The sequence below is a fragment of the Branchiostoma belcheri genome, unplaced genomic scaffold, assembly GCF_001625305.1.
Source record: "Branchiostoma belcheri isolate BF01 breed outbred unplaced genomic scaffold, Haploidv18h27 scaffold49, whole genome shotgun sequence".
NCBI classification, from domain to species: Eukaryota; Metazoa; Chordata; class Leptocardii; order Amphioxiformes; family Branchiostomatidae; genus Branchiostoma; species Branchiostoma belcheri.
Window position 1 is genome coordinate 780,472 of NW_017804120.1, and position 18,411 is coordinate 798,882.

The 18,411-nt window shown below is 38.8% G+C and overlaps 1 protein-coding gene across 1 annotated transcript; it reads right to left on the reverse strand.

Annotated features, from left to right (window-relative positions):
* Window positions 1-1,721: 1,721 nt before the first annotated feature.
* On the reverse strand, window positions 1,722-12,812 carry LOC109479490 (solute carrier organic anion transporter family member 4A1-like). Its single transcript, XM_019781455.1, has 9 exons — window positions 11,691-12,812; window positions 10,786-10,873; window positions 9,981-10,102; window positions 9,272-9,532; window positions 8,177-8,372; window positions 6,531-6,684; window positions 6,102-6,277; window positions 5,588-5,652; window positions 1,722-4,910 (listed from the first exon to the last, which is right to left on the reverse strand). The coding sequence occupies exons 1-9, from the start codon at window positions 12,427-12,429 to the stop codon at window positions 4,633-4,635; spliced, it is 2,079 nt and encodes a 692-aa protein (XP_019637014.1). The 5' UTR covers window positions 12,430-12,812; the 3' UTR covers window positions 1,722-4,632.
* Between the last annotated feature and the right edge of the window lie 5,599 nt (window positions 12,813-18,411).

Below are 18,411 nucleotides of genomic sequence, written 5' to 3' on the forward strand. Positions count from 1 at the left end.
AATAGTACACACAACAACACCATCTGTACACCAGGGACCCTACGCTTGTAGCCAAGCGTGCAATCTACCGAGGTCGGGGCGGGTTCTCTTCGGGGCTGCACGAGCTCTTCCCCGCCCGACGCAGCGAGATGCACCGGTAAGATTTTGCACGACGGAAGCCCCACCAACTCCTGGCGTGCAAAATTTCTAGAGCCCGACGACAGCCTGCCTTTAACCATGATAGACTGGATACCATGCCACTTGCCACCATACCAGGCTACTTCTCTGATTGCCCTGTCTGGTTGTAGCTGACTTGTCTTAGCCTCTACCAGGCTAAGGGGCGGCGAACTGTTCTCTCAACGGCCAAACTCCCTTAGCATGCTTATCTCTCTATTTTGGCCGATTTCTACTCTTTCCAGCCGCCTCCTCAAGCCTGGTAGAGGCTAGACTTGTCTGCTTGCGCTGGGCGGGAGGACACGCTGGTAGTGCCGTAAACATAGCGGGGAGCCACAGCGGTCTATTTTACCAGGCTACACGACCGGGGATTAGCCCTGGGCCAGGAGATTTGCGTTGTGATTATGAAAAAAACTGTAGACAATATAATCTTCCTAGATTTCGGCAGTTAGATCTGCCCTTTTGTGATTTTCTCATTGCTACTTGCCGCACAGCATTTGGCAAAATCCCCGTCCACTTGCGCCCTCTAGCAGGGCTCTTTAAACTGCAGCTACAATATATCCTAGTGGCTGCAAAATGGATTTTGTCCTGATACTCAGCGTTGTACGTTACGCTTATCATTGTTAGTGCGAAAAATCAAACGATGTAGGTTCAACGAGAATTGTGAGCCAGCAGTACAAAATGGGCAAATGGGAAAATTCACCTAAACGATATACTTAATGGGCATGACGTTACACAATATAAATGCAAAACGAGCCAATACGACAAAAATAAGCTTACATAAAGTTTTAACCTAAGGGAAACAGTACAACAACATTTATCTTTTAAACTATATTTCATGCACTGCAGTGTTACCTTGATAATGTTGCTCTCTTGGACTGCGGTGTAGCAAATTGCAAATTCTTTGGACAACATAACGTGGTAGGCAAAAAGGCCCCTCCACGGCTTGGCCCCTTCACAATTACCATTCCCTAATACCACAGTAATAGCTTGCCTCGCGTAAGTGCAGTACAATTTAGGGCCTGTATATAGCAGTATGAGAACAAGTACAGGTCACTAGAGACCTCTACCGGAATGGTTTCAAATTGCAGGTAGCTTCCCATTCGATGATACCATTTTTCCCTCTTCTTCTTATTGACGTGTTACACACACATGTAGGTGATGACACAAAAAGTACTAAAAGACAGTCACTTTTTTTCAAAAACAAAACTTTATACATTTCAAACTGAAAAGCAAGTGTATGATTCTTGTATGTCTCTGTACCGACGACTTAAAGAAAAAAAAGTCTGCAAAACTTTATGCTTTACATTCCTCATGTGCTATTTGAAGGCAAATTTATGATTCCATTGCAAGCACCAATGTTGTCATATGTGAAGAGGAACAAATGTACATTCAGTCAACATAATGCTTTTGTACAAGTACATGATTTCTATTTGTTTCATAATTCCATTTCGCACTTATGACACATGCTTTGATTTCTTTCTGCAGTGCAAAGACTTAAATCAAAAGAAACTATGTAATACACCTATGATGCTGTACATCAAAAATGTAACAAATTCTGTTAAGTCAAGGCGAAAGACAAAAAATAACAGTATTCGATACTGTTTTTAAATTTGCTATTGCTCAAAAGCAGAGATCATAACGCTATGTACATTTGTAGATATAAAATTCAACTCCTTTGCTGAACATATTTCAATCATAACAATTTCACTCACAAGATTGTCTGCAATTATGCAATGTTCAAAGAAATGTTTTAAACAACCAAATCATATTTCAGTACAAAATGTATGTCTACCATCTAATTAGGCCTTATTTTCATATAGTTGTGATATGGCTTATTTCTTGACAAAATTTGACAGAACTCTATTTTGAAATATACATGCATCTATGCATGGTACCTTAGCCAATAGCAGTGACTCAATTTTCTTTTTCTGTGCAGTCAAAACTGTCCTAGACGACCACTCTGGGGATTGAGACAATCTGGTCTTTATGGACAGGTGGTCGCTATGCTATAGACAGGAATCTTCATGCTTGTGTCAATGGGAAAAAATATATAATGGTGGCCAGGTGGTCCTTTTGTAGAGGTGGTCACTTGTGCAGGTTTGACTGTACATTTACATGTTGGATTTGGAAGACTTGTTTCTTTCTGCACAAAATATGGAACTTAAAACTGTAACACAAGCACTTTTAAACCATACTGGCTCTCTACTGTATATATATAATGCCGGTGTATGGTTATCAAGCCAAAGAATCACTGTAATTTGATGTTTAACTTCTAATTCGGGTCAAATGCCCTGTATTGCTGTTTCAAGCTCACAATGGAATACAATATTTCAAACTTCCAAACAAAACTCAACAATATAAACATAAACACTTGCTGTGGTCCCGTTATACTTTTTAAAGTGCTACAAAAATATCTACTATCTTACCGTGTTCATATGGCCATGGCTTTTAACTTAACTTATATCTTTGTTTCCTATATAATACATTAAATTCTACCGCCACCCATGCCTTAAAAACTTAAAAGGTACATTGGTAGAAATTTTAGGACATTATTTCAATATACATTTTTGTAGTTCCTGTTATTTTAAATGGTAACACAAGCTTTCTATATGTACATCTTTAAAGGTTTGTTCCTATGTGAATTCCAAGCTTGATCTTTTTGCATTCAGTAGTGTAGACCTGTGTTCTAGCCAGTCCGATTTTTTTTCATCATCTCAATTTCATTTGACAAAATGTCTTGTCCCTTTGCTCTGGTAGGCACAACAATCTTGGATTCATGAAAATTTTGAAATCCTTGACCCTCTGAAATACTGTTTCCTGCATTTGATTTGATTTGATTTGATCTATTGAAATTGCAACAGTGCAATACACGTGGAACAGAGGCAGCTGTTGCTGGTGTTGTGTCCTGCACATAGAGACGGATACTGGACAGACAATACTCATTTTCACTTGAGTCTAGAGGGGAAAGTCGTGTAAAGTGCCTTTCCCAAGGGCATAAGATCGGTGGCATGTCAGGACTCAAACCCGGGACCCCTTGATTCCGAGTCGCGCACGCTGCCGTTGCGCCACACGACCCCACACATTTTGAGGGACAACTGTTGCTGCTAAACTAAGCTTACAAGATTTTTGTCTGTCAAAAATGACAGATTGGGAAAATTTTTGTCCGTCATGAGTGGCAAAATTCCGTAAAATGATGGATAGATGGCTTCTGACTAGAACACTGGTCTAGATGACATTCCTATCACGTATATATGGCATTCAGTAGCTTTCCTTAAAATATTCATTGTCATATTCATTGTCAATATATACAGATTGTTATATCATTACAGAAGCTTTCTGCGGCACATGTTCTTGTTATGTTATTTGTGCAGAATCTTGAGTGAGTGTTTTTTGTCTCTAGTCATACGACATTATAGTGGATGTGATGAAAGATTCTCGGATACTAGAACAGTATATACATGTACATGCCCCCCTCCCCCTCAATTATACACTGTAGGTCAGGGAAGGGACCAGTAAAAGACCTTCACTTCACTTCAAAACACATTTGTATGTCAAACCTCACGTCTTTACCCCCACTGCAAAGTTAGCTTTGTCAGGCTTCTTTGAGTACAAAAAGTGGGATTTTAAATTAAAGAGCTACAACTGAAAAATAAACTGTCTCATTGGGTGAGGCTAGTGGTAAACATGTTTAGGGATCAATTTTAGGTCAACACATGGCAAAGGTCACAAATTTGAGCATAATTTTAATAAATTAATACACTTTCTTCTGTCCTCCCTTGCAGAAATCTGGAACGTTCTGAGCAAAGTTTGCCCAGGAAATTGAATATGTCCATTTTTGGTCCCTCCCTGTCACTATGCTAATATAATGATGATGATTTTGTGAGAGCTTTAAAGTTTTGTGAAGAATCAGACTTAACTTTAAGCTCTCCTGTACATATTTCACTCCATTTCATCATAAAAAAACAACATATTTACATCTTCCATTATGCAAAATATATAACCTTTCCCTATTTGATTTCACATATTAATATCTGATAGCTTGCATTGTCTTGGTTATTTCTAACGAATTTCAACATCTACAATGTACAATAAGTACTCATTTCTGTTTATTGCAGATTTTGATAGTCTTTTGATTACTGCAAGCAATTTTTAATGCTAATTATAAATGCTGTGAAATTAACACATTTTAGTAATTAGCATTCTATTAATTAGCCCTGTTAATTAGGTCCGTAAAATATAGGTCAACCTTCTATCTATTGCTGTAGTGGTTTTGCCAGCACATTTTGTTTTTCCTTGTAGAGTGCACAGAATCTAACCATGGAGGTAAAAAAATCACACTTCTTACCTCCATGCTGTAACATTTCTAAAAAAAAAAATTTTTTTCCACCCCCTGATGCAAAATGAGATCATCCAAATTTTTCATTCTGCAGTGACCTTTCACCTGGACCTAACCATTACCAAGTAGGGGGTGCATGGCTACAACGTGGTGACCTTGACCTCCAACTCCTCATCGGCCACCCCAGAGTCAACGTCGTTCGGCGAATACGGCGTTTTTGGTGGTTTGTACGACAAGAGCGCCAAGAAGAACCAGAGCGTGGACAGGAACTTGTAGATGATCGCGGGAACGAGCATCCATTTGCTGAGGTTGGCGTTTTCGTACTGGTAACACGAGCCCTGCTCCGAACACTTCTCCTGCCACAGGATACACGTCTGGTCGATAATCGCGCCGAACAAGATCGGGCCGGGGATTGTACCTAGAGGGGACATAATAGGGAGAGAAAAACTTACAAACATGTTCACACCAACTTGAATAGTTTACATATTGTTCCAAGACAAAAAGAAGAACTCACCATGAATTTTGAGTTAAACAAAAGAAAAAAAAAAGAAGACTGCAGAAACTCCAGAATCTAAAGTCAGTGCAGTGGACCTTTCATCTGACAAAGGTCGACAAGTTTGAAAAATCTGTCTTGTAGTGTTGGAACAAAGTTTACCTTTTCAACAATGGATTCTACCAACACAGATGAGCTTTTGTTTGGATGTTAACACTAACAATAGCAGGAAGCATGTACAGAATACTGCTAAGAAACAAGAGGCTTATAATGCAGGGTTTTTTCTAAACACTCAGGGGAATAGGGGAGTTGCTCCCTCATGTAACCAGCCAGCTCCCTCATACCAATTTTCAGATTGAATAAAATTTTCAGATTCAATAAAAATAAGATTGAACCTTAAGTGGCCTTTTTCAAAATGATCCTTTTCCAGAAAGATGTAAAAACAATGCATTCTACCATTACAAACATGTTAGTCTCATAAAAAAAAACCCTCAGTCACTTCGCTTCCTCGCCATGCTTGCTCCCTCATGCTAACTTTTTCTAGAAAAACCTCTGTAATGTCTTGATGAATAAAGAGAAAAAGCAAAGAGACTGAAACATACCCAGGACTCGAACAAGAATCCACTGTATTCCAACTGCTAGAGACTTCTGTGTATCAGGAACACATCTGGAAAGTCAAATTCGACATATTTTCATTTATAATTCAAAGTACACATCTGACCAATCAGGAACAAGAACACAATCCTGGGCGTAATCAGGACTGACCAGAGACAACCAATGAGAAGAAAACATCTGATTTAAGTACCCAATCAGCATGTAGATACCAAACCAAGACGGTACAATAAGAAGAGAAGTTCAAATCAAATCTGCAAAGTCAAACTTGACTCGTTTTTAGTTTCAACTCAAAAGGAACTACATCTCTAGAATACAACTGGCCAATCAGGAACAAAAATCTAATCCTGGGCATTTTTAACCAATCAGGACTGACCTGAGCGTTGCCATTAGTAATGGGATTTGAATTTTCAGTTATAATTCGAATTGAACAACATCTACATACAACTGACCAATCAGGAACAAGAACATAATCCTGGGCATTTTCAACCAATCAGGACTGACCTGAGCGTTGCCGTTAGCGACGGGATGGACAGCAGGAACATGGAGAGGATGATAATGAAGAGAACACCCAGGAAGAGTGGTTGGAGGTACGCACACTCCGGCGTGCACTTTCCTGGTACCGCTGTCGTCATGTTACTGAACGGATCGGGCGCGATGCACGAACAGTTGGTGTACACCTAAAAACAACAAGTCAATAATCAGCATGTTAGTTTTATTAACCAATCAGCAGAGGGATCTAAATCAAACCATCCAATCAACATGCAATACTAAACCAAAAAGAACGAATGAGAAGAGAAATTCAGATTGAAGCATCCAATCGGCCTGTACCAAACAAAAACGGTTCGGGGAAAAAATCAGCCAATCAGAGTGCAGGTAGTATTTTTGTTGACCAATGAGAACCAAATTGAATCAAAAGGAGAGATTTCCCACCTTGCCACCTGATTGGGTGGTCAGGCCTCCACATCCAGCGTGGCATGGCGAGAAGTAGACCGTGTTGTCATTTCCGCAAACTGGATCATACCGGTCACGGGAGCAATGGCAGTCTGTGTTGCACGTGCTAGTGAGACTGTATGATGTCTGATTTCTGTGGTAAAAAACAGAAAAACATACATTAAATTTTACAGTAACTATGAAGTGAACACTACTGGTCAAAAGGATTAGAATTAAAAAGCAGTTAAAGCAATTAAATTTAAAAGCAATTAAATGTCTTCTACAAAAATTCAAATTGATTTCGGGCTTGATTACGAGCCTAAGATAAGAAAATGGTGACAGACGTTTGGTTCTAATCATTGACCTTTTGTGTTTAAAATGGAAGAAGAGGAAACAGACGGCTATTCCGAGATCAGGGTGCGCCAAAGGGTTGCACTTGGGCCAATTTTTCAAGTTTTATATTTTTCTACTTTCAGTGCAGAAAATCGCACTAGAGGTGTTGCCATACATTGCACTTTTTAAATTTTTGGATAGAGACGTTCAGTTCAAAAGTTGTGCTCTATCCAAACTTAGCCCACTCATTTCAGATGTGGCCGGCAACGGACACTACAGCTAAGCTGTAGTGTCCGTTGCCGGCCACATCTGGCCACTCAAGTACATGACAAGAACACCAAATCTTGCAAGACCTGTCATTTAGGGGTTGACAAAATGCTACAGAAATAACATAAATGACAAAATTACTTCAAGATTGCAACAAAATGTAATTAATGTACCTATATGGTATACTTGGCAACGGACACTACATGGCAACGGACACTACACCCTTGAGGTTTTTTGACATTATTTCATATAATTACAGCAATAGACTGAAATAGCTACTGTGTTTTAAGTCAGCATCTTCAGCTGTTTCAAAACCTGAAATCATATGCACCCACAGCTTTTCTATTTTAAGTTATTACCGAGCAACAGACACTACACATTTTCTCCGACAAAAAAGACAGGTAACTGTAAGCCATCAGCCATATTAACCCAAAGGACAAGCAACATAAAAACACATGTTTTGTGTCATATATGGATGTACCTTGCATAACATACAAAATGGCCAGTTCTATCACCATCCTTTTTAGTACAGGGAGATAAGTTAATTGCGATGTGTTAATTTATGAATTTTACATAACGTGTACAACATATTGATAAATGCCCTCCAGAAAAGAGAAATTTCCAATCATCATCAGGTTTTTTGCAAAACATATCAGACTGAGCATGTCTGAACATATTGCAAATCTTTTCATTCCATTTTTTTGTTCCCAAATTACTTAAAAGCATATTTCAAAAACTGGCATTTTTCAAGTGCAACAGCATAACGTAGATTTTATGCCAATTTCTGGTCTTAAATTGGCCATAGCATAAGTTTTAAATATCTTAACACCAAATCTCTTCCTGATTGTCTGGAAAATAACTGTACTACATGTAGTATAACAAGTTTGATAAATGTCAACAGAATGCGATAAATACAGAGTAAGACTGACATAACGATGCACGATGCCATTGGCGCATCCTGATCTCAGAATAGCCGCAAGCAAAAACAATATGCTTTCCTTCGGTAAACATAACAAAGGCTCATTGACAAACAAACAAGAACTTACAGTCCCGTGTAGGCAGTGTTGACTCCCGCAAACGGCACGTTGTTACACTGCAGGAGAAACACGAAGCAGCCCAGCAGTCCGACCAGGCTGAACGCCAGACAGAACCGGATTATACCGACACACTTCAGTTTGAGCCGGTTCACCAGAACACCACCTAGTATAGCACCGCCACCTGCACCAGGCACCACCACAAAACCTGGAAATGAAAAAACAAGATTCGTTGATTATGAAAAACTGTTCTCCAACTCAAAATTTGACTCACCAGAAATTTTCGACTGAATCACTCAGTCTTCTCAGCTATCTGACCCAAATGCTGTGGACACGTGATTTTTCCCACGTGTGACGTCAGCAAAGGGTCAAAGGTTGTCTGAAGTCGCTATCGCCCCCCGTCCCGGTTGATCGATGAGTGATGGTTGAATTTGTTGATCATATTGTCATAACTTCTATCATCAAAGCTGAAGAAGACTACTCAGGGGACTGATAAAATCTGTCAATTGGTCACTAAAAACATTCTTAATGCTTGTGTCAATGGGAAAAATCTATTGGCTAGGTGGTCCTTAAATAGAGGTGGTCACTTTTACAGGTTTGACTGTGTGTGTACCGGTATCTGTATCATTCTGTATTGTTCAACCAGTAATATTTGTTTTGGTTGACATGTCCTGTTTCCAATGATTGACTTCTTGTACTCTTTGTTCATATTATTTATTATCTCTATGTTTAAGTAATTGATTGTCTACATGTATGTCCTTTGTAACTTGTTCTGTCTTATGTTGGGCTACCTTGGAAATCAGTTGTCCTAAACTGAAGGTACCACCCAACCGTTTTTAAGTCAATAAATAAATAAATAATAACATGGCAGAACACACCAGTTTTGCAGGCTGTTTATAGTAAACTTGGAGTTTGAGGCTGTTGTCCAAATGTCATTTGCAACAAAATTAACAAGACTGACTCTAGTAGTAGTAGCATATTTGATGATCCTTTTCAACATCAGATTCTGTAGGAAATAAACCATCTAGATGTTTTTCAACAACAGAAAACTACTAGTATTCAGGCTTTAAGATTCTTGAAGGTTTAAAATTATTAGATTTTTCTTACCCATTAACATGGATGCAGATGAGGCACTAAGCCCAAATTGTGACTCCAAGAACTTTGGACCAAACGTTGAGAATCCCGTGAGCAGCGTCCCTTCCGTGGCACCGGCGAGATTGAGAAACATGAAGGTCGGATTCTTCAGCAGGTATAAGATGGACCGCGGAAGGTCTTTCAGAGAGCGACCAAACTCCGGATCATTCGCTTTGGTGTTGGTCGCTGTTGCGTGGACCTCCGACTCCCTCATCATGCGATGCCTCAGGGAACCTAGGGGGGCATGGTACATATGATGACATCATACATGCCTTGTACATTTGCACTGTTTAACCTTCAATCTGCTAAGCTAACTTTTCTGCTCCAAATTTGCATTGGTTACAGGGTTAAAGATTAATGTGTTGCTAACTAGATACACTAGACAGTATGAAACAATATACTGTGCTTTGACTTGTTGATAACAATTTGATTATTTTTAATTCTCTAAAATTCATAATATGCCATAGCTGGTTTGGTGGAACTTTCTTTTAAAAAGAAAAGTTTGTTTATAATATATGTCAACCACAAGACTTGTATGTTTAGGCAACTTGTTAGGTTGAAGTGGGAGAGAATTGACCAGTCAACAAATGGTAGCAGAGGGTTCTGTAGAATGTACTACAACTGGACCTCTAGTGTTGTCCATGTTTGATCCACAATGACTTGACCAGTCAACATTACGTACCTGGTAGGTTCTTCGGGTAGCCCAAAATGGGGATGGCGACAGCCCAGGACATGATGGCAGCCAGGAGAAAACCTACCCACCACGCACCTACCCACAGGGGGTGGTCTGGGGTGATGTCAACACTGAAATTTACAATAAAGTTAGAATTATATACTGTAATTCCACATTTTTTTTCACTGTACTGTTATGTTCACTGTTTTCACTGTCTGTTCTGTACCGTTAATTTGAACTTATCATAATTACAGTTGACAAATAATTCCTGGACTTTCTTTTTCCTGCACCTGTCGCCACCGTGAATATTTAGTTTCGTGAACATGTCCATTTTTCTCAGATTTAGCTACTATGAACACAAAGTGAATTACAGTAGTTTCTTTCACCTTGTCTTGAAAGTTCATCTGTGTTGGTAGAAGTCATTATGAAGCAGTTCAAACTGTAATTTCCAACACAAGGGATTGGACTTACCCAAATTTTTGACAAAGACTGGAGTTGCACAGTCGACAAGTCCAATTCCCATTGTTAGAAATTACAGTTTATACCTAGCCTCTTCATATATTTTCTTTCATCTTTGTTCAGAAACAAAAATGCAGAAAAAAACAGCACAATATTCTACGTTGTACTTGTGAGTTAATACGCACACATGTACATTGTATGCCTATAGGGTTTTGTCAAATAAAAATGAACAAGGGAGCATGTCTCTGGATCCTGAGTAGATGCCTCCATCAAAGACTCAGTAATATACTAATAAGACTGAGAAAAAGTAGGGGCTGGAAAGAGAGCTCTGTTTACAATATACAACATACAGTACCTGGTGAGTTCAGTGAAGAAGCCCAGGAACTGGCTGCCCATGAGGTAACCTGCAGCTGGACCAATCAGGGACAGGCCGTAGAAGACACCTGGAACAGCGTTTCAATATTACAGCTTATTTCATGGAAATTATCCACTATATAATTATCTAATATTATGTGGATTATACTATACAAGTAATACATTGTACAATTTGTAGCAGCAATATATTTAAAAAATCCAAAGATGTATGTGGCTTGAAGTTGCATGACTTGGACAATGTATGAGAGAGCCAAACTTTTCCTTCTTTGAAAAGACTCTACCTCAGAGGTGTCACCAAAAAATGCTAAATAATTTGCTTCTTGCTAGTGCTGCATACCTAAACCCAAATTTAGGGTCAGTTCCGGATTCAAGTCCAAAGGTTTAGGTTCAGTTCCAGACTTGTAAGTCCGGACCTAAACCCATGGCATATACAAAATTGCATGTTGGCAACCTTGCAATGTTGTCTGGGTGAAACTTTGGCCACATAACATGGAGGCCGACACTTGGCGATGCCCAATGGCAATGTTTTCTTCATTTTGCAGCAAAGATTTTGTAATCTAAAGGAGGTTTTAGGTGGTTTGGAAAGAAAAGGGGTATGTGAAATGGCCTTTTATGGTAATAAGTCCAGACTCAGTTCTTGACTTTTAGGGTTTTTTTTTTGCATTCTTACAAGTCCGGATCCAAGTCCAGTGAACCTGTATGCAGTACTACTTCTTGCTTTACTTAATTATGCACATTATAAGTAGCCTTTCCACTGGTCTAGAAAGGAGGCCAAATCAGCCCCCAACAACGAAAAACTGTACAACCAACACCTACATTAAGCATTTCCACAGCAATTTTTGAAAATAAATGTTACTGCTGCAACACTGTAAGAAAAACGCCCACCTAAGTACACAGAAGAGTACGTTGCCTTGACGTTTTCATCCAGGTACGTCACACCGAGGGTGTAGAGGGGGGTCGCGCCCATACCATGCAGCAGCTGCCCCAGCATGTGTAGGTACTTGTAGTTCGACAACAGCTTATCGTCCTTCATGCACATATCCGTGGAGTTTGCGGCGATACTACACGTGGATTGCATCCCGATGGATTTGTATTGGTACGTGGGGGTGAGGAAGTGCGGTAAGGCGAAGACAAGCGAGCCCAATCCCATGATTATTGCTCCGCAGCCCAACCAACGTGGCTTGCGCCCGGTCCCGCCGAGATAGCTCACCACTACAAGGCACAGCACCGACGCGATGTCGTAGCAGCTCGCGATGAGCCCCGTATCCGAACTCTGCAAACTGAACCGCTTCTCAATCGTCGTAATCACGACATTGACGAATCCGTTCACCACCATACCTTGCGTGAACGCGAGCCAAGACAGGAAGAAGAGAATTGCCTTAGGGTTAGCGAAGAACTGGCAGCAAGCGGGGCTGAACGGCCCCCACCCGCAAGTGGTCTCTTCCGGGTCTTCGTAATACACGTGGGACATCTGGCTGATGCCGGATGTTGGGGTGGTCGGCGAATGCGAGGCCGTGCCATTTCTGTATCGGTCCTCTCGTGTTGGGACGAGCGTGTCCATTTCGGGTTGCGGGGGACCCTGCGAGCTCTGATCGCTTGTTCGTTCTTCTTCGTCACCCGCCATTTTGTTTACGATTGTTCGTACAACGACTCACAAAACTTTCTGTATTCCCAAAAACCAGTCTGGCAATGCGTCCTTATGGCACAGGGTCTACACAATTGATAACAGATCTGTTATCAACCTAAAAACAGAAGTGTAAAAGAACAATATTGTAGTTGGACGTGTTGGATCTCAAACTATGCACAGTATCTGACTGAAACTCTGCCAGTTTGCTGTAGATCAAGTGTTGCTAGCTGTTGACATTGGCAGATTTATATAGCCGTTTGCTCAGCTGATATCCACCCCCTTGCATAGAACGTGGCCTTTTCACTTGTCCTGGTCTCTGATAGAATCTGACGATCTCTTCTCACCCAACTTGTTGGTTCACAACGGTTTTCTCAGTGTGAAGATCTGTGAAAATACAGAAAACAAGATTCATGAGTTTCCTGTACATGAAATAAGTGAATATTCCTGTAACTGTAATTAGTTAGGTTTCACATACTTCAACTGGAGTTCAGTGCACGTCGGAAGAACATACCTTTGTAAAACCTGGACTTTTAATGGGTTTTTGTTAGATGTTTGATCAAATTGTTGCATCAGAATATTTGGTTATGCCAGTACCTCTTCAGACACAACTATAGGTGGGATGTCCTTAGATGTGCAAATATGACCTTAAACAACACGTTCTGCCGAATGATATGCACAATACATTAAAAGTTTCACTCAGGCGCAGGCACAGTGCATTCTGCCAACTGTCTCTTGCATTTACATTCATTTGAAAACTATTAACGTGATGTCAACCTTAAATGTGCAAATGTTCAGACAAAATAATATTCACACAATCACAACACATTACAAGTTTCACGCAGGCACTGTACATTTTGCCGACTCATATATCTTTTGTATTTACATCCATGTTCATCTCAGTCAGGCAGTATGTGTGTAAACTTTGTTGTATCTGCAGCTGTTTTCTCTGTACATATTGAATTACAATGATATTCTAGTCATACAAGGGTCAATATTGGAAATTTCTTGACCCATTTTATGTTATTGTCAGATGCTCAAATTTCACATGTACACATTTCTACATGTCACATGTGTGACACTGGTGCAAATTTATGACATATCAGTATCAAGTTAATAAAACTAATCCATGTGGCTTACTGTTAATCAGATAAATAATCTATAATCAATTTATCATAAAGCCAATATGATTAAAGGCTTTGAATGGCCATATGGAATATATCAACAGTATTTCCAAGTGATTATATAATAATTTATTATATATATACTGTTCAAAATTCACATCCAACAACAATCAGAGCCAACTTCACAAAAATTGTGAAAAATATTGTGTGCATTTCATAAATTTGAAACATCTCCGGATTTTTGTATTTCCAATATACCTTACAACGATTCATATTGTGTGTTCTAGTTCCATAGATATTTTGTTTCAATGATAATATTACCAGGTTTCATTTTTACAAGCACTTAAGTACTATCTTGGACACTGGGGTAGGCAAAATTGTTTGACTCAATTGCTTTCTTACATGCATACATGTACACGAACATGCCCCAATACCACTATAAAAATATATAGTATAATATTAATAAATACTGAATAATGCCAAATAAGTTGAAAATGCAATGGTTTCAGTACATTTGTCTCATTTGCACACCCAGCAAATAGTGATATAATTACAAAATGTGGGTTTGGTATACAACTAGAGAGACATAGAACAAATTTATACCCTAAACATGCCTATTCCATATAGTTGAGTGGTCCTACTACATGTAGTACTTAGCAAAGATTATTAAGCAGAATTGTTTGACGGACAAGGCTTTGTCCATACATGCACATACATGCCCCAATACTGTATAATAGATACTGCATTGCCAAATAAGTGTAATGGTTTCAGTACAATTGTCTAATTGAAAATTGCATTCCGAGCAAATACATGTAGTGGAATAATTTCAAAATGGGTTTGGTATACTACTACATGTAATACTAAACTAAGTAGACATAGAACAAATTTATACCCTCAAAATGCCCATTCCATAGTTGAATGGTGCTACTAGTACTTAGCAAAGGTACAGCTATAAAAGATATTTCAATCTTGAAAGAATAATGAATTTGCAAAACATGATCAAACATCAGTTGATAATAATCACACTTACCCCTTCACTGAGTCTAAACCTCCCAAATGACAAAACAATGCCATCAACCACGTATTATATCCAGTCACTATTGAGACGCGAAACACATTCCAACGTTCCGCTACGATTGTCACGAATCCCCCAAGCAGACATCCAGGCAATAACTGTTTTGCGTCAGCATTGCGTTGGCGAGGCCACATGACCGTTAACACGGTCTATCGCTCACTACGGCCAAGACTACAAACGCGGGGACGACTGAATGAATGAGGGGCAGCGGCCGGGCTGATTTTTAATGCACGCAACAGCAGCAACTCAATAGAGGGGCTGGGATAGGGGTTTTGAGTTACATCAGATTCACAGGGGGCCAATATAAATGAGTATTAGGTATTTTGGAATACCCCTAGGGTTTCAATACATTAGAATGTGTTTTGTAGCTTTAGGATTTGAAAACTAACACTAAATTGTAGTTAAACAAGTACCATATTTTTGTTTAATTTATTGGTTCTCAGATTTTTTAAGGAAAAATATTAAACAATAGGGCAAAGGCATATACAATATATTATGATAGCCCAAAATGTTACAGTAAGAACCAAGAAGTCAACATACTTAGTAATACTAGGCTGGGTTGAATTTTGAACTTTTGAAGGAATTCAATGATTGATAGATGGAAAAACTTTTAAGTTAACAACTAAGAAGACTATTAGGGCCAGAATTTGGTTGATTCAGAACTTTGCTAAGATCTTTTTTTTGGAACTCAGAAAAAAATTAAGAAGGAAATCCAAGAACCAATTGATCACATTGGCGTGGCCTAAAACTGATTTTAAAAAAAAACAACCTGCATGACAAAAATACCAGAAAAAAGGCAGAGTCAAAAGCCAATCAAATCAGAGTTCCACATGACAAGGTTGCCTGCTGCGGTCAAGTCAAATCAATATGAGCATGACCTTCTGGTCAGCCAGCGACATGGATGGGATATGACCTTGAAAATATTGTATGACCTTGACTGAGGTTGACCACGTAGACAACGTAACACCAGAAAATGGTCAATTCGCATTGGAAAAGACACCTAGAAATCTAAAATCTCATTTTTGAATGTAGAATATCTGAATATCTAATATCTAAAATCTCATTTTTAAATGTAGAATATCTACTATCTAACATATCTTTTGTGACAATATTTAGAAAGCATACAAATAACAATACAGGACAGCATGCTTTTCAAAATTAAATTTGAACTAGAAAGGCCAATATTTGCTTTGGAGCAAATATAGCGATGGGTTCACCACATTTTACCACATGGCAGGGAAAGAATGAGAAACACAAGGGAAAACAATGCTTTACATTGATATAACTATAGTATGAAGTAACATACAACTAAGACTACAACAGTTGGATAGCTATTCCCTACATTATTGGTTAGGATTGCATAATGCAAACTGTTGATTTTCAAGATAAAAAGAAGCGTTCATAGCCCGCATTCCAATGCTGGAGCAGGAAAGCTTAAAATACCTACCAAAACACTTGAATACAGACATACTGTCAGTATGGCATGGCTCTGTGCAGGTGTAAATGAAGTTAAGCCAGTTAAATCCCAACAGCCAATCAGCAAGGAGAATAGAGGAAAGCTGCATGCCTATTGGTTGATGCCTTGCATGCCATTGTGATGACTCATGTCCAAATGTGGTAAACACTGCACACTTACACAGTAATACATTAGCTATTACACAGCCAAAAAACTCAAATAAAACCATTCTAAAAGCCTGTATCACAATAATTTAAAAAACGCCTAGGGGTATTTGCCCACTGTACCTCCATACCAAATTTCAGGACCTTAGGCCCTAAAATGAAGAAGCTGAATCCATTTAAAGATATGGCAGGAGGAGGAGAAGGAGGAGGAGAAGGAGAAGAACCATCAGAAAAAGCAATATGGTTTCACCACACCACTTCGTGGTGTGGTGAACCCATAAATATACACTGTACATAGTTACAAGTGCAAAGTTTTTAGAACTTCAACTTCTAACAAATTCCTTTGAAATTAGGAAAAAAGGCTAGGAATTTAACCTATGAATTGTATTTCTAGCAAGAACCATACAATTTTGTATATAAATGATTAGTTCAAACTAATAGAAGAATAATTCTTCTGTTTAATCTAACAAGAAAATTATTCAAAACAGTAGCAAATTATTCAAAACAGTAGCGCATCTTACGCTAACTTGAGAGCACCAATTACAAATGTACTAGTAACAGGTTCAAAATTTAAAAAAAAGGAAACTTGTTTCAAAAATCATATTTGACCAACAGGCAAAAAGTAGAGTCTCAACTTGATACATCTGAAAACCTAGAAAGTATACGACATTGTAACCTTTGAAACTTTTATAATATGGTGGGTGGATACTACTAGTGTTAATATTACCTGCGTCACTACTACTGGTGGGACGTACAGTTGTACAATCAATGTCTCGTGTCTTCCGTGGTGTAATGACGCATGGAAGCCACACGAGGGAATACGTGAATGATAGGGCATACTACAATAAGGAACATCTGCCAATTGAGCTTTAAATGGCAACTAGTGATACTACGCCATTCAAGTTAGAGGCAAATGTTTAAACTAATAGTTAAGAATTTCCCCTTGGCAATCCGTTGATGATAGTTAGACATTCAAGTAAATGATATGAAAAGAGAATGCAAAACTACATGTACTGTATAAATTATAGAGATAGGGTAAGGGTCTTTTTTGGTGTCACTTTTTGATGTCAGTCTCGAAACATCTGGATGTAATCTTTGTACTTCATCCAGTAGGCCACACTAATTTAATTTCTTGGTTAACAAATTTTCTAGAAAAATAATGGAGCGTGCGGGCGAAAATAAAAAATAAAAACAGGCCTAGGTATCCTATTATGGCCCAAAATGGTACGATAGGAGCCATGAAGTCAACACACCAGGCTGGTTCAAAATTTAAATTTTGAACTTTTGATACCATTTGCATTGAAAGATGGAATAACTCTAACAACTAGGAAGAAAAGGACTGTTTTCAACTATTCAAGGCAAAATATGAGCATTTTGCAGTTGATTACCTTCGCCAAGAAGGTTATGTTTTCAGGGGCGTTCGTGTATGTGTGTGTGTGTGTGTGTGTAAACACTATAACTTGAGAAGGCCTTGATGGATTGTCTTGATACTTGGTAGGTGGGTAGGTCTTGATGAGACCTCAAAAATGATTAGATTTTGGGCCCCCTGGCGGCTTGTCATGGTACTGCAGCAGAACTTCCGGTTTTGATATCTCATGATCCAGACATGCTAGGGTGACGAAAGTTGGATGGTAGATAGCTCTTGTGCTGGGGATAAAGTGACATGAGTTTGGGCCCCCTAGTTGCTTGCTCAAGAACTGCAGGGGGGTTTAATGGACAAATGTTTAAAGGCGGATAACTCAAGAACCGATTGATGGATCATCGTGATTTTTGGTATGTAGGTAGCTTGAGTGATGCTTGACATAATGATATTACAATTATGCAAATATGGATGTAATTTGCATAATTAATGAGGAAATTCTATTTATCAGCTGCATTCCATAATAGGAAGTTCAAGCTTGTGACATATGTTATTAAGAATGAGAGAAACACAGGCAGATATCGATTATGCAAATGAAGACTTAATTTGCATAATTAATGAGAAAATATTATAATTGCATAGTGGTAACTGCCTGGAATTTTATACTTGGGGTGTTTGAAAGTTAAGTTAAGGTGAACATAATTAAACATAACTTATTCAAATAAGGACCTCATTTGCATAATTTATGAGAAAGTGTCATCATGGCATTCTTTGTTAAGATAAGACTGTCTTTTAGTGGAGAA